This window comes from Ovis aries, chromosome 3 (genome assembly GCF_016772045.2).
Source record: "Ovis aries strain OAR_USU_Benz2616 breed Rambouillet chromosome 3, ARS-UI_Ramb_v3.0, whole genome shotgun sequence".
In the NCBI taxonomy this organism is placed as follows: domain Eukaryota; kingdom Metazoa; phylum Chordata; class Mammalia; order Artiodactyla; family Bovidae; genus Ovis; species Ovis aries.
The window spans coordinates 58,827,441-58,842,594 of NC_056056.1; the positions used below are offsets into that span (position 1 = coordinate 58,827,441).

General features: G+C 48.5%; 1 protein-coding gene across 2 annotated transcripts; it reads right to left on the reverse strand.

Annotated features, from left to right (window-relative positions):
- Positions 1 to 260: 260 nt before the first annotated feature.
- FABP1 (fatty acid binding protein 1) lies at positions 261 to 5,977 on the reverse strand. 2 transcript variants are annotated; one of them, XM_004005898.5, is made up of 4 exons: positions 5,859 to 5,977; positions 3,443 to 3,615; positions 1,183 to 1,275; positions 261 to 385 (listed from the first exon to the last, which is right to left on the reverse strand). In XM_004005898.5, the coding sequence occupies exons 1-4, from the start codon at positions 5,923 to 5,925 to the stop codon at positions 335 to 337; spliced, it is 384 nt and encodes a 127-aa protein (XP_004005947.1). In that variant the 5' UTR covers positions 5,926 to 5,977; the 3' UTR covers positions 261 to 334. The 2 variants fall into 2 exon arrangements, with proteins under 2 accessions (XP_004005947.1, XP_060268099.1); XM_060412116.1 differs by having other exon boundaries at positions 261 to 1,275.
- Between the last annotated feature and the right edge of the window lie 9,177 nt (positions 5,978 to 15,154).

Consider the following 15,154-nt stretch of genomic DNA (forward strand, 5'->3'; position numbering starts at 1 on the left):
GTGTTCAAGAACTCCATCAAGGAAAAGCCATCAAGAAGAAAGGACATTTTGGGGACTTCCTGGGTGGTCCAGTGGCTAAGACTCCCAATGCAGGGGGCCCGGGTTCGATTCGTGCATGCTACAACTAAGCTGGTGAAGCCAAATAAACAAAAAGAAATATTTAAAAAAAAAAAAAAAGAAAGGCAACACCAGGTGCATTTCTCTCTCAGTCTCTCTCCTTTACCTCCCCATCCCCTTCCTCCTTTAAGCAAAAAGAAGACTTTTTTTCTTAAAACAAAGTTCACTTTATTACATTAGTTGTACACACTAAAAGAATATGAAATGCAGACTTTGTCTAAATTCTCTTGCTGACTCTCTTGAAGACAATGTCGCCCTTCGTCATGGTCTGAAAGCCAGAAAAGAAATCATGAAATATTCATCTGATGTAGAATTATAAAGGATAGTTAAGCCCCCAGTATGCTAATATACACAGCAACTCAGAGATGCCTCTGTTCTCGATAGGACCGGAGGAAGGGTCGGCAATCTTTTCTAAAATCCCATGCCAAGTCTTTGTCGCTTCCTCACATGCAGAACTGTCCTGCCTTTTACAGAATTCCTTTCTACATCAATGACTTAGAGCAAGACCAGTTCAATCCAATTCAATTTCTCAACATTTCATTGAACACTTCTTGCTCTTGCTCATTCTCTAACTTGTGTCTGACTCTTTGCGACCCCATGGACTGTAGTCTGCCAGGCTCCTCTGTCCACAGGATCCTCCAGGCAAGAATACTGGAGTGGGTTGCCATTTCCTTCCCCACAGGTGCCTTATTGGCATTCATTGCAAGATGGTAAGAAATGTACAAAGCCCCTCCGTCTGTAATGAGAGTGGCTCCTCCTAGGGTTGTGCAGTGTATCACCATGGATATCAGTCTCGTGAGACAGATCCAGTTCAGAGGAACCCTAGCCCTGCCATTTCCTGGCTCTATGCTGCCTCAGTTTCCACATTTAGGAAATTCAGCATTGGTGGCAAGATTCGAGAGAATGTGTGAAACTGCCTGGGGCACAAAGGATGCTCAGGGAGTAGTAGCAGAGACTGAGCCCAGGAAACTGTCACTGCTCTTCACGTCTCCCCTGACCCCCGACTACCCACCTCCCCACCCAGCCCCAAGTACTAGGACCCCCAAGCTGAGAGTGCAGACTTACACTGGTAACAGTGTCACCACTGAATTCAGTCACAGACTTGATGCCCTTGAAAGTCGTCACCAGTTTATTATCACCTTCCTGCTGAACCACCGCCTGTAGGGGACAGAAGAAATAGCCTGTGAGGAGGGGTCCAAGAGGGAGTAACTCTCTCTCGCTAATGAGGTTGGCTCCCCGGCATGGGACTCTGCTTACAGCAACCAAACCCCCTTCCCTGGCTCTGAACAGAAGTGAGGTCATGTAAGAACTGAAGAAAACGGCAGGGCTTCTTTTGTCAGACTTTTCATTTATGGGGTGGGATCCAGGAGTCAGCATAGGATGGCTAAGAGGTCTCAAATCAAACACTAAAATAAAATCAAGTAACAATTCTCCAAGTTAATGGAGGGAGAAAGTAATAAGATTCAAAACACCGGCCGTTTGGGAGAACACCTGTCTTGGTTTTGTGTTACGTTATGTTATTCCTTCTAGCACCTTCATCTTTCCTCTTGTGGTCTCCTTTTCACACATCCAGGGAAACCCAGCAGGGAGCAGAAGATACTGGCCAAGGTTAAAATTTGCCTCCAAGATGGACAGCTGGAAAGGGCCCTGACAGTTTGCCCCTTACTGTAGGCGGATAAGAGAGTTTCCCTTCTAAAATTTATCATAGGTTTCCTGACCTGTAATGTTTTATCTGGGGAAGCAGAAGTCAAGAGCCACTAGAAAAGGTTAAAAAAAAAAAAAAAAAGACCAATGGTTGTGCTGAGATAGATGCACAAAGTTTTCTGGGGTCGGGGATGCTGGGGGAGAGAAGTGAGGATCTCTTCTTGGTGATGCTAGTATTGGCATGTGGGGTTTGGGAGGGAGGAATAGAGACCCTTTGTGAGGGGCACCCCCTTGCCTGGATCTCCCTGCCACCGCCTGCCCACCACTCACACATCCTACCCCCAGCTTGAATTGCATACCTTATCCACAGCCCAGTAGAGGTGATGCTAGCTTACCCACTATCTTTGCTCTGGGAAGTGACTGTGCCCATTTCACAGATGAGGTAGCGAAGACCAGGAGTCACTGACCAACCTGCAAGTCTTGATCTGAAGGCCTGTCTGGGGCCTTGGTTCTCTGGTATAGCTAGCACCTCCTTCAGGAAGTCCCTCCCCATGACCACCAGCTCTAGGCTCGGCAAAGCCATTTCTTTAGGCTGAGGGATGAACTGAGGGCTCTATTAAGGTTTTGCACTGACTCCCACTTGCTTGTTTCTGGGCCTGGGAGAATCTGAATCTTAGACTCCTGCTCCGGGCCTGGTTCCCCCATACCCTCCACATGGGAGAGCTCAAATTCTCCTCTAGTCAAAGCTATGGTTTTTCCAGTAGTCATGTATGGATATTAGAGTTGGGCCATAAAGAAGGCTGAGTGCCAAAAAATTGATGCTTTTGAACTGTAGTGCTGGAGAAGACTCTTGAGAGTCCCTTAGAGTGCACAGAGATCAAACCAGTCCATCCTAAAGGAAATCAGTCCTGAATATTCATTGGAAGGACGATGCTGAAGCTGAAGCTCCAATACTTTGGCCATCTGATGTGAAGAGCCAACTCTTGGGAAAAGACCCTGATGCTGGGAAAGACTGAAGGCAAGAGGAGAAGGGGAACAGAAGATGAGATGGTTGGATGGCATCACTGACTTCAAAGGACAAACTCAGGGAGATACTGAAGGACAGGGGAGCCAGGTGTGCTGAAGTCCATGGGGTCACAAAGAGTCGGACGTGACCGAGCAACTGAACAGCAATAACAGATTCTCAGGCCAGAGTTTCTCCAGGAGGTCCCAGGAAACTGACACCTTCCCCAAGAGCTTCTTTCTTAAGAGCTGGTTTATTTATTTATTTTTAATTGGAGGATAATTGCTTTGCAACATTGTGTTTTTTGCTTGTGTGTTCAGTCGCTCAGTCGCGTCTGACTCTGCAACACCATAGACTGTAGCCTGCCAGGCTCCTCTGTCCATGGGACTTCCCAGACATGAATACTGGAGTGGGTTGCCATTTCTCCCTGACCCAGAGATCGAACCTGCGTCTCCTATGTCCCCTGCATTGCAGGTGGATTTTTTATCCACTGAACCATGTGGAGACAGTATTGTCTTGGTTTCTGCTATCTCTCTGCCTTTCCACCCCAGCTGTGGGTTCAGAGATAGGGTCTCAGCAGTAGGAATTATGAGCTGGGAGCCTTGAGGGAGGAAGCCTGGGGCCAGGCTCTAGGAAAAGTTCTAGAAGCAGAGGGTGGCTGGAGGGGGCGCCTCCTACCTTGATCTTCTCCCCAGTCATGAACTCCATCTCACACTCCTCCCCCAAGGTGAACTCATTCTGGATGACTTTGGAGCCAGCGGTGATGATGAACTTGAAGTGCTTCCCATTCTGCACGATTTCCGACACCCCCTTGACATCCTTCCCCTTCTGGATGATGTCATCGGGCATCCCTGGAGGGAAGCATTGAAGGTTTAGAGGTGGGTAGAAGTAGGAGTGGGGCATCCTGGTGGCTCAGTCGGTAGAGAATCTGCCTACAGTGCAGGAGACCCAGGTTGGATCCCTGGGCTGGGAAGATCACCTGGAGAAGGAAATGGTTACCCACCCCAGTATTCTTGCCTGCAGAGTCCCATGGACAGAGGAGCCTGGTGGCCTACAGTCCATGGGGGTGGAACCACTAAACAGCAGAGGTGGGACCTCCAAGCTGGTGGTCACAAGAGAAACCCCGTGGTGAGAAGGGGGAGGAGAGATCCCTGAGGCCTTGGCACTTCCTGGAGCCCTGTGAGCAAACTGAGCTTCGACCTCTGAAAGGGAAGGTCAGTGGCCTGACTTGGCCTGACCTCAGGTGCCCACTATCTTGCCAGTTTGGTTTGTTAAAAAAAAGAAAAAGTCAGTTCTCTGCCCTGGAGAAGCTTTCCTCGTCTGAGCACCTGCTTCTTACTCGCTCTCCTTCCTCCGTCCTCCCTGTTTAAAGCTCAGAGACTTTGCTCTTTGAGAGTAAGTATTTTTTTCCTCCGCACTCAGGGTGACCATCAGCTTGTCCCCCAAGCCAGGTCCCTCCTGAGAGTGAAAGGGAAGCTCTTAAAAATTATGCCAGGATGGGAGGGAGATTCAAGGGGAAAGGGATATACATGCACTTATGGCTGATTCATGCTGATGTATGACAGAAACCAGCACTACATTGTAAAGCAATTATCCTCCAATAAAAAAAATTAATTAAAAAATTATTCATGGACAAGAGGCATCACAGCGGGATCGTGCCTGGCAAGCCTATGCCCCCCATCCCTACCTCCACCTCTGCCATCAAGGCTTTTAAGGAAGATGGACCAGGAGTCCCTTCTCTGGGGCCAGAGTGTGGTGAATATCAGAGTGTCTGTGATGTCATATGAACTGAGGCTCAGGAAAACCCGGTGCACTGACAGTGATGGGGAGGCTCCTGTTGCCAGGTGAGGGGTGCAGGGACAAGAGGTGTTGTGTTGTGTCCTACAGGAGAAGATCCCAGCTCTCAGCCGCCCCAAAAGGCTTATCTCTGCCTTTGCTATCTTTCCCACCGCCTCCTGCTCAGCGCTCTTCCTTGTCTCCCCACCCCATTTGCTTCCTCCCCCTGCAGCACAATCTCCTCCTCCAGCCCCCAGGGGTCATCTTCTCATCTCCCAAGGCCCAAGGCTCACCTTCGCTCCTACCAAGCCTTCCCCTGACATCTTCCCACGGCCGCCACATCCTCCTGTAAGTGACTCAGTGGGGTGGGTGGGTGACAGGGATTTAAAGAGGGGTCCCTGGGAACTAGTGCTAGCTTTATATGTCAACTCGGTTTGGGATTATGATCTGTGTGACCCCGGTTGGCATTAGTTGCTCTTTCAAGGCCTTCATTGCCTTGCCTGTAAAATGGGAAAAATAATAGTGCCGAGCTCAGAGTTTTTGGTGAGGACTCAACCTGGTGGCTCATACAGTAAAGAATCAGCCTGCAATGTGGGAGACCTAGGTTCTATCCCTGGGTCCAGAAGATCCCCTGGAGAAGGGAATGGCAACCCACTCCAGTATTCTTTCCTGGAGAATTCCATGGACAGAGGAACCTGGCAGGCCACAGTCCACAGGGTTGAAAAGAGTTGGACACGACTGAATGAGAGGAAGCTAACAACAGGAAGTTGCCTGTCTGGGGCTTTAGCACGAGGTCTGGTGCTGAGTCAACACTCAGGACACATTAGGAGAGGCTATGTTGCATTCATTTCTTCTCTTTTTTCTTTCTCCAAATTGTGACCTTGGAAATGTGGCTCATTGTTATGTCTTTGTGGTATCTGCTCAGCACAGCACTCTGCTTAGCGTAGCACTCTGCTTAGCGTAGCACTCTGCTCAGCTTAGCACTCTGCTCAGCGTGTGGTTGGCCTTGAATCAAAGTTTGTTAGAAGGATAGAGAAAGGAATGAGTGAGTGAATGAACACGGTCACTCAGTGAGGTGGCCGTGGAGGCGGCTTCAGTCTAGATCAGATCATAGTTCAGTGCCATTCCCACTTTCCTAAGGCACAGTCTTGTCCAGGAAGGAATAGCCCAAGACTGCACAGGGAACCTGCAGAACATGATTCCAAATCTGCAGGAAGCTTGAACTGCTCCTCCTGTCTGACTTCAGGACCCTGACTGGCCACCACCTGCAGGGCCAAGACTTCATGGCCATGATCCCCAGCCTTGGCCCAGCACTCACCGACTGCCTTCATGAAGGCCTCGTAGTTCTCCTGGGTCTGGACTTGGTATTTGCCGGAGAAGTTCATGGTGGCGGTGAGGCTCTCTTCACAGCTGATCGAACGCTATTCTGGCAGGGCTGCCAGTGTGGGCCGGTGTGGGCTAATTTATAGGGGGCTCCTTCCTCTCCAAAAGTCGGTCACAAGTCATCAGCTGTCGTCTCCTTTATGGCCAGGGTCAAACATTAACTCTTGAGAGCAATGGTCAATGATAAAAAACAGGGTGGGCCTGGCAGCAGATTGCTCCAATTCAGCAAACATTGGTGAGTGTCAATCAGGTGCAAAGCCCTACAGCCCTGCAGCCTTTAAGGTGCTACTTTCCTGTGAAGTGTGTGTGTGTGTGCGTGCGTGTGTGCGTGTGCATACATTCCTATTGTTGTTGTTGTTTAGTCGCTCAGTTGTTTTCGACTCTTTGTGACCCCATGGACTGTAGCCCACCAGCTTCCTCTGTCCATGGGATTTCCTAGGTAAGAATCCTGAAGTGGGTTGCCATTTCCTTCTCCAGGCAATCTTCCCAACCCAGGGATCAAACCCTGGTCTCCTGCATTGGCAGGCAGATTCTTTACCACTGAGCCACCAGAGAAGCCCATACATACCTATACACACAAACCTGCATGTGTGTTCATGTTCACATGTATGTACACACGTATACATGTAGGGGTGTGTGTGTGTGTTGGGGTCTAAATCTAGATGCTCCAAGAAAAATACCAAAGAATCCCTTCAGTCTCAAAATGTCACTTTAGTTACATAATCTTTCAATCTCTTCCCATCTTTAAAAATTTTTTTTAATTAATTTATTAGAGGATAATTGCTTTATAATATTACGTTAGTTTACATACTGTACACTATGTTGCTGGACAACATCGTGAATCAGCTGTAAGTACACACATATCCCCTCTTTCTTAAGCCCACCCCTCTAGGTCATCACAGAGCACTGAGCTGAGCTTCCTGTACTATACAGCAGCTTCCCATTCGCGGTCTGTTTTGCACATGGTGATGTATATATATGTCAACGCTACTCTCTCAGTTTGTCCCCACTCTCCTTCCCCCACTATGTCCATGAAGTCTCCCCATCTTTATCTTCACACAAACTTAGTTTTTACAAACCTGTCAGCAGCCCCTAGAGCTGCTTTGTATTCTGGGAATCCCTCCTTGATGCCCACAGGTGCACAGTCTCCTTTCAGAAGTGCAAAAGGATACCTTTAAATCAGACATGTGGAAACTGAGATGCATTTAATTAGCCAGAGACTAGTTAGGAGAAAGAAGAGGGTAGGACCTCCTGGATCAACTGAACCTATTGGGGTATCCATGCATCCCTGTTGGCTTCCACGGGGCTCCCTCTGCCTCACTTTTCTTCTCCCCTTGGTCATCTTCTCTGTGAATCCTCTGGGCTCAGAGAGCACGTTGCAAATATCTATATTCTCATCCTACTGGGATTTTTTTTCTCTAAGTCTTCTTTTCCACTGTACCTTTTCTTTGGTATTCCCAACACACAGGCACATAGTCAACATCCAGTGAATGATGAGTCAGCAAATAGAAACGGTCAGCAGACAATGAGGCCACCTTGTTTCTCGTTAAACAAAAACAAGAGATAGAGTAGTCAGGTTGGTCCGCCCTCTCAAACTACTGAATCGTTGGGGCTGGGCAGCCAGGAGATTGGTGTGTGTGTGTGTGTGTGTGTGTGTGTATCTAACAGATTTGTGCCTGGCTGAAAGTTTAGCATGAGCGGATGTGAATAGGGCTGGTACTGTGGACCCCAGGTCAGGGCCAGTGACAGTCTTCCCACCCCTGTGGTCTCTCTCCCTTTTCTGCAGTCCTGGTCTGCCATTCCAGCTTGAGTCTGAGTGGATGGTGGGAGATTTCAGGCAGAGCTCTCTCTGTTTGCTGGATAGTTCTCTCCCCTGCTGGGGGATCCTATCTGGTCTTACTTGTAGCATAGTCACCAAAGTGCTCACTTTTTCATCTGCCAGACTGGCAGCCCTCCCCACCAGAACTCTGCACCCCAGAACTTGCTGGGCTGCTGGGCCATCTGCTCTGCAAGCCTAGAAGCCCTCAGGTTCTGACTGTGCATGAGGTAGGGGACCCGTGAGTAGCTGAGGACTCACGACAGGGGACACCGGTGCCGCAGAGCAAGACTAACAGGGTGTGTCAGCCCACGGTAACGGTGCGTTCCCTTACCTCCAGCCCTCTCACAATACTTTCCCAGAGTTCAGACCTGTTGATCCAGCAGAGCACCTTAGAAATCCACGTGCTCATGCCAGAGCCTGGCTTTCCTGGCAGGTGCCCTAGCATACATCCTGCCACGGGGAGATCACTACCTACCGAGCAGTGTGGGCAGGCGGTAGTGGCTGAAGTGCCCGAGGATCTGGCACAAGTAAACCTTTTCCTTCAAGTGCAGAGGCGGGCTCTGCTCTGCCCTCCCTCTGACAGTGCCTGGGACACAATGTGCTTTCCAGGCCACAAGTCAGCACGGTCCCTGGAGAACGTTAAGCAGCAGACTTGTATGCTGAGAACTCAGAGCCATTTTTAGTCACCATGAATGCCCTGGCACTGGGGTGGAAGTGGGGAAAATGGCTCAGAGAGGATGACGGCACAGCCTCCGCTTGCCTTGTTCTGAACTTTAATTGTGTGAGTCACTTAGTTGTGTCCAACCCTTTGCCACCCTATGGACTATAGCTCACCAGGCTCTTCTGTTCATGGAATCCTCCAGGCAAAAAATACTGGAGTGGGTTGCCATGCCTTCCTCAAGGGAATCCTCCCAACCTGACCCAGGGATTGAACCCAGGTCTCCTGCACTACAGGCAGATTCTTTACCATCTTAGCCACCGGGAAACCTTAGGTTCCTTTAAATATGTCTCATTGTACTGAGGGTCTCCACCAGGTGGGACGATGGTTTTTGAGGGGGGGTGGGGGTGGGATATGTAAGGAAGTAAATGGAGAAGGGCATGGCAACCCAGTCCAGTATTCTTGCCTGGAGAACCCCATGGACAGAGGAGCCTGATGTCCTACAGTTCATGGGGTCTCAAAGAGTTGGATACGACTGAAGCAACTGAACACACACACACACAAAGAAGTAAAATCCATTATCTTAAGAACTGGAATCAGAATTCGTCTCAGAGAGGAAACTCTGTGTGTGTGTGTGTGTGTGTGTGTGTGTGTGTGTGTGTGTAAGACAGAGAAAATGATCAGATAAGCTGCTTGGGAGAGAGAGCGAGGGAGCTGGGGAGGTGTTCAGTGAGGCAGAGATGATGAAGCAGGGCTGTGCTGATCAGGAGATGTAGAGAGAGACACTGGTTGCATCTTCTTTCTCTCTCCTGGATGGTTGGAGAGAGGAGAGAACAGGGCAGCATGCAGAAAGGAGAGGGGCCAGCAAGAGGGTATGGGCTGACAGGTCACTAAGGCACCCCCAGGCACAGGGAGGTTTCTAGGAGGACTGACGTTGAATCTGAAGCTGCTTATTTGCTGCCAAGTGAATCCCCATCCATCTTTCTTTAATTATCTCTCCAGCTACCTCCATGTTACAGTAAAGTATAATTCTTGCATCAGTAGATGTGCAAGAGGAAAATGATGAGGGGCTGAGCTTCACTTCTGGGTTGATATAATGGAGCCGAGACGGCACAGTGAAAACCAGAAGTACTGAGAACAGCACCTGGTACTGAAAGCAAGAAATACTGAGAACAGCATCTGGTACTGAAAACGGTACCAGGAAGACCAGTTGCCAAGGGATGCAATCCCTCAGGGATCTCCCAAGATCTTAGGTTGGGTTTAGGAGAAATTCAAGCTAATTTTGTTCAAATCCCAGAGGACCATCCAATCTCTGCTGGCATCTGGGTTACATAGGCTATTGTTGTTTAGCTGCTCCGTCATACCTGACCCTCTGCAACCCCGGGGACTGTAGCCCACCAAACTCCTTTCTTCATGGGATTCTCCAGGCAAGAGTACTGGACTGGACTGCCATTTCCTTCTCCCTGGGATCTTCCCAACTCAGGGATCAAACCCAAATCTCCTGCATTGGCAGGCAGATTCTTTACCACCGAGCCATCAGGGAAGCGCATGTAGGCTAATGCCCACAGGCTGACAGCTGGCGTGTGTCTGTCTAATGACTGTGCGGTGGTTGAGCCTTGCGCTAAATTCATTTATACCTGAGACCTCCTCCCACCTTAAAACCCTCCCTGCTCTATCGGGAGGACTACTGGCAGTGCCCTGGGCACACCACACTCTCGTATGCAGTCATGCCTGCCTAACACCCCTCCTCGGGGAAAAAGGATACCTGACATAAATTCCACCTCTGGACTCTCCCCTTAACCACGAAAGTCAAATGCCACACCCACAGCGCTGCTCAGTGGGCCCCAAGGTGGAGAGGGGGACAGAACATCATAAAATTTTCTTCATAAGGCAGGACAGTATCAGTCCCAGAGACTTCTCAGGAAGCCTGGATTGGCTACCTTTTCTCGTGTCTGAGGGAGAGCAGTGCCTAAGAACCAACTCCCTGCAACCCTTCCACCTGCCCTGCATTCCCTGCCTCCCCATCCAGGCAGCACTGAGTGTGACCGGCTCAGAAACTGGGCAAGGGGCTGGCCTAGCTGCTGGAGACCCTACAGCCCCCATGCGAAGGGACAGCCTGACAGAAGCATGCGGACTAAGACTGCAGATATGAACCAAGGACTTCTGCCCTCCCCCAGATGCAAGACAGGGAGCCTCTCAGGCCGCCCCTGATAGCCTGCTCTTGGCTAGACTCTGTGTGTGTGTGTGTGTGTGTGTGTGTGTGTGTGTGTGTGTGTGTGTCTTGAAGCCACAGAGATTAGTGGCAAATTTTAACACTTGTAAATGGTTTTCCATAAAATTAAAAAGGGTAATGACATTTCTCGCCCATGAGCTAAGTAAACACAAAAGGAGATAAGTCCAATTGTGATGACAAAGTTCAAGTGGCTTCCAAGAAGAAAAAAAAAATGACTCCTATTTCACAGGCTCAGCTTCTGATTTTTGTCCACTCAGAGACTGCAGCCCCCTTCGAGCCCCACCAGACATTCTTTCTCCTTACTTTCCCTACTAGATGAGCAGTGTGGAGGCATGGGGGCAGGGACAGCCTCTTGATAGCCAGAATAAGACCGCCATTCATTTGAGGCCAAGCTCCTCTGCACTTGGATTTGACCCCAGGATGCCTGCAGCGCCAGTTTGCCCAATTTCCTGGGTGTTTTGGGAGATGCCACATGAGCCATACTTCTTTAGAGGCAGGGCTGTGTGAGGGGAAGGACTCGAGTTTGAGTCTAGCTCTCCTGGCTAACAGATGTGCGACCCTGAACAAAAGCACCGAGCTTCTCTGGGGCTCCACTTACTTATCTGTTGAATGATCCTGACAGTCTCTGCCTCCTGAAAACACGGTGTCAACCTGTGTCACCTTCAGGAATGTGAAGCTCCTATCAGAGGCAGGGGTCACAGCGCTTTGCATCTGCTTCTGCTGGGTGTCCAGAGGTATCTCAGCTCAAGACCAACTTTTGTGTTGATCTGACTTGAGGACAGGGCTTCCCAGGTGGTTCAGTGTTAAAGAATCCCAGCTGCCAATGCAGGAGACGATGAAAGTTCAGTCCCTGGGTCTGGAAGATCCCCTGGAGGAGGACATGACAATCCACTCCAGTATTCTTCCCTGGGAAATCCCATAGACAGAGGAGCCTGGTGGGCTGGCTACAGTCCATGGGGTTGCAAAGAGTTGGATGTGACTGAGCATACACACACACGCAAAACTTGAGGACAAGCTTCCTTTCCATCTCCCTGGGCCAGTGGGTAATGTCTCTAGGTGCTCCAGGCTCAGCTCACTGCTTACTGCTCCAACGTTCAGTTCCTACGGAGGTCCTGGCATCAAGGGATTTTTCTTTCTTTTCTTGCAACCTCAGCTGTACGTCGGAAACACTGTTATGGTTCAAGCAGCAGGTTCACCGTGAGGGAAGACCTCGTATCAGCTTCGTCGGCCACGTCATCGCTCCTGCAAGTCTCTTCTTCCTGTCATGTGCCTTTTCAGATCCTTCGGGTGGGATTTCAGGATGTACATCCTTCGACAAAAGTGTTTAAAACACCTTCGTAAGCCTTGCTGATCATATTCTATTCTGTCTCTTCAATCGCTGTAAACTCCTTAAAGAATCTCATCCTACAGCTTCCCTGGTGGTCCAGTGGTTAAGAATCCACTTTGCAATTCAGGGGATGCGGATTCCATCCCTGGATGGGAAACTAAGATCCCATATGCTGAGGAACTACTAAGCCCATGCACCACAAGTAGAGAGACCCCATGCGCTGCAGTTACTGAAACCCACATGCTTTAGTGCTGGCACGACACAACTAGAGAGCCCACGAGCTGCAACTCCTGAGCCTGTGAGCCACAGCTAGAGAGTCTGTGTGCTGCAATGCAAGATCCGACATGCCACAACCAAGACCTGATCCAGTCCAATAAATGACATGCAACATAAATAAATGTTAAAAAAAGAACGCCCTCTTATAGCAACTGTCCAGTACCTAGAATGGGAACCACTCAACACCCTTGGCCTTTTAGATGTCTTGCCTGCTTGAAGAAGTCACTAGGGGAGCACAAAGAAACAAACAAACAAAAATTGTGGGTGGTAGTTTGCCCTGTAAGAGAAATCACACTTACACAGACTATACTAAAAAATGTATTCAATAAAATTTCCTTTTCTACAGTAACGTTTTGGACTATCCCTATGATAAAAAGTGAGTGCTTCCTGTGATTCACTTTGGGCCCACAGTGAGTTTACTGTGACACAGTAAAGCAGAAAATCTTGTGAATTACATGGGAGGCTGTAGCACTAACGTGAGGGCTAAGGTAATCAAGGAAGAACTCGAAACTTATCTGCAAGGCTGGTTTGTAAAGCTCCTGTGCAGGCTGTAAAAGCTAATAGTGTTTGCTTGCCCTGTGTCCCTGTGTCCTTGTGTCCCTTGCCCTCTGAGTGTTGGAAGCTTCCAGTTGGCTTCAAAGTCAGTCAGCCTGGCACTTCAAAAAGAAAGCTCCCCTCAGGCAACCCTTGACCAACTGAACACCCCCGCCCTTCAGCCCTGCATTCTCTGTGTCTTTGGGCCGTGAATCAGCCGTCATTTAGAGTCAGAATGGTCACCCTGCTGACATTGCTCAAGGCTCAACTCTACAGTCCCTCTGCCTGTAGCCCTCCTGGGGGGCTCATCTCCTCTAGCTCGACAACTTCTTTCGTGATTTCTATTCAGTTCCATGAATTCTATGACATTAACAGTGATAAAATGCACCTTCCACTAACTGACTAAGTACATGCTTTCTCTGTGAATGGACCTGGAACCTGTCATACTGAGTGAAGTAAGCCAGGAAGAGAAAAACAAATATTGTATATTAACACATGCATGTGGAATCTAGAAAAATGGTGCAGATGACCTATTTGCAAAGCTGAAACAGAGACACAGGTATAGAGAACAAATGTGTGGACACCAAGGAGAGGTGGGATAAAACGGGAGATTGGGACTGACATACGTACTCTACTGTGTATAAAACGGATAACTAATGAGAACCTACTGTACAGTATAGGGGCCTCAGCACAGTGCTCTGTGGTGACCCAAATGGGAAGGAAATCCAAAAGAGAGGAGATATGTTTCTAAATATGGCTGATTCACTTTGCAATACAGTAGAAACTCACACAACATTGTAAAGCAACTATATCCCAATTAAAAAATGAAATTTATTACTGTATCTTCAAAACAATGCTCTAGGGTAAGCATTATTATTCCCATTTTTCAGATGAGAGAACTAAGGTGAGAAGCGGTTAGTAATGGCTACCCAAATAGGAAGCTGCCGAATAGCAGCATGAACCCCATGTGTTGGACCCCTAAAGCTTATTTTTGACTTTTATTTTTTCCATACTGTAATTCTTTGAACTCTTTATTTTGTATTAGGGTATAGCCAGCTGACAATGTTGTGATACTTTTAGATGCACAGTGAAGGGACTCAGCCTTACATATACATGTATCCATTCTCCCGCAAATCGCCCTCCAACACTGTAATTTTAAAAGGAGTATCTTGGTTAATCCCTCCAAAATTCTTCTAAACCAGAGATTATCATTGCACTTTCCATGGAACATGAGTCTAGAAAATGTTGATAAGACAACAAGCTAGGTGCTATTGACCTCTTGAGTCACTGATTGCTGGGTTACTGTCGGTTTAGAAATGTCCTATTGCTCTAGACCAAATAACCAGACAGTCCATGTGCATGAAGCAAGATTTTGAAGAAATGAAAGGTCCTGAGGTTACTGCTGAGCCCTTGTTCATCAGAGGTGCCCTGCAAAACACATTTTATTGAATTTTAATTCTTTAAAGTTAGGATCTGCTGCTCTTCCTGTATTCGATTTACTGGGATATTTCACTTGGGCCACTCTGTAAGCGCTCATCTTGTGCTCCGTGGTGATCGTGTGCACCACTCTGCTCCCTCCTCCAGGGTGGACTTTACCCAGCCTCAGATCCCACAGAAGCCACAGGCATCAGCTAACTCATCTACTTCTTGACTATTCACCCAGCAAGTGACGCGCTGACCTACTCTATGAAGTTCCCGCACAGGTTATACTTTGAATCTACAAAGGAATTCACTGAGCAGGGGAGTGTGAAAGAGGCCAAAGATGCCCTTTGACTAGCATGGAGTTTAAATGATACTTCAGAATGTAGGGGATGATTAAATTAAGAGTAAGAAGGGATTTTCTAGTCAGGGAAGGAATCAAGATAGTTTCACGAATGCAGAACAAAGCATGCAAAGACGTGACAAAAGATGCTGTTGCGGAAGGAAGGAGATGGAAGTGTCCGTAGGAGAACCAGAGACAGCTGGGGAGGGAGGCCACAACCAGACGGTGATGTGGAGGTTGCACTATAGCCTCTAGACTATAGTTTCCCAGAATGGGATGTATATCAGCACAAGACACGATTTAAGATGGGAGACAGGGCTTTCCCAGGGGCTCAGTGGTAAATAATGGGTTTGATCCCTGCTTGGGGAAGATCCCGCCTGCTGCAGACAGCAGCTAAACCCGTGTACCAGAACTAGTGAACCTGTGCTCTAGAGCCTGGAAGCCGCAACGACTGAAGCCTGAGCACCCTAGAGCCTGTGCTCCACACCAGAGAAGTGACAGCAATGAGAAGACTGAGTATAGTAACTAAAGAGTAGCCCCCACTCACCGCAACTAGAGAAAAGCTCGTGCAACTACGAAGACCCAGAACAGCTAAAAACATAAGTAACTGACCAAATAATTT

What these genes read in the sequence shown, in the direction of transcription:
- FABP1 (XM_060412116.1), bottom strand. Translation starts at nt 5,925, where the DNA reads ATGAACTTCTCCGGCAAATACCAAGTCCAGACCCAGGAGAACTACGAG. An exon ending in GGCCTTCATGAAGGCAGTCG is followed by an intron (nt 3,616 to 5,858) that starts GTGAGTGCTGGG and finishes GCTTCCCTCCAG; the next exon opens with GGATGCCCGATGACATCATC. An exon ending in TGACTGGGGAGAAGATCAAG is followed by an intron (nt 1,276 to 3,442) that starts GTAGGAGGCGCC and finishes TGTCCCCTACAG; the next exon opens with GCGGTGGTTCAGCAGGAAGG.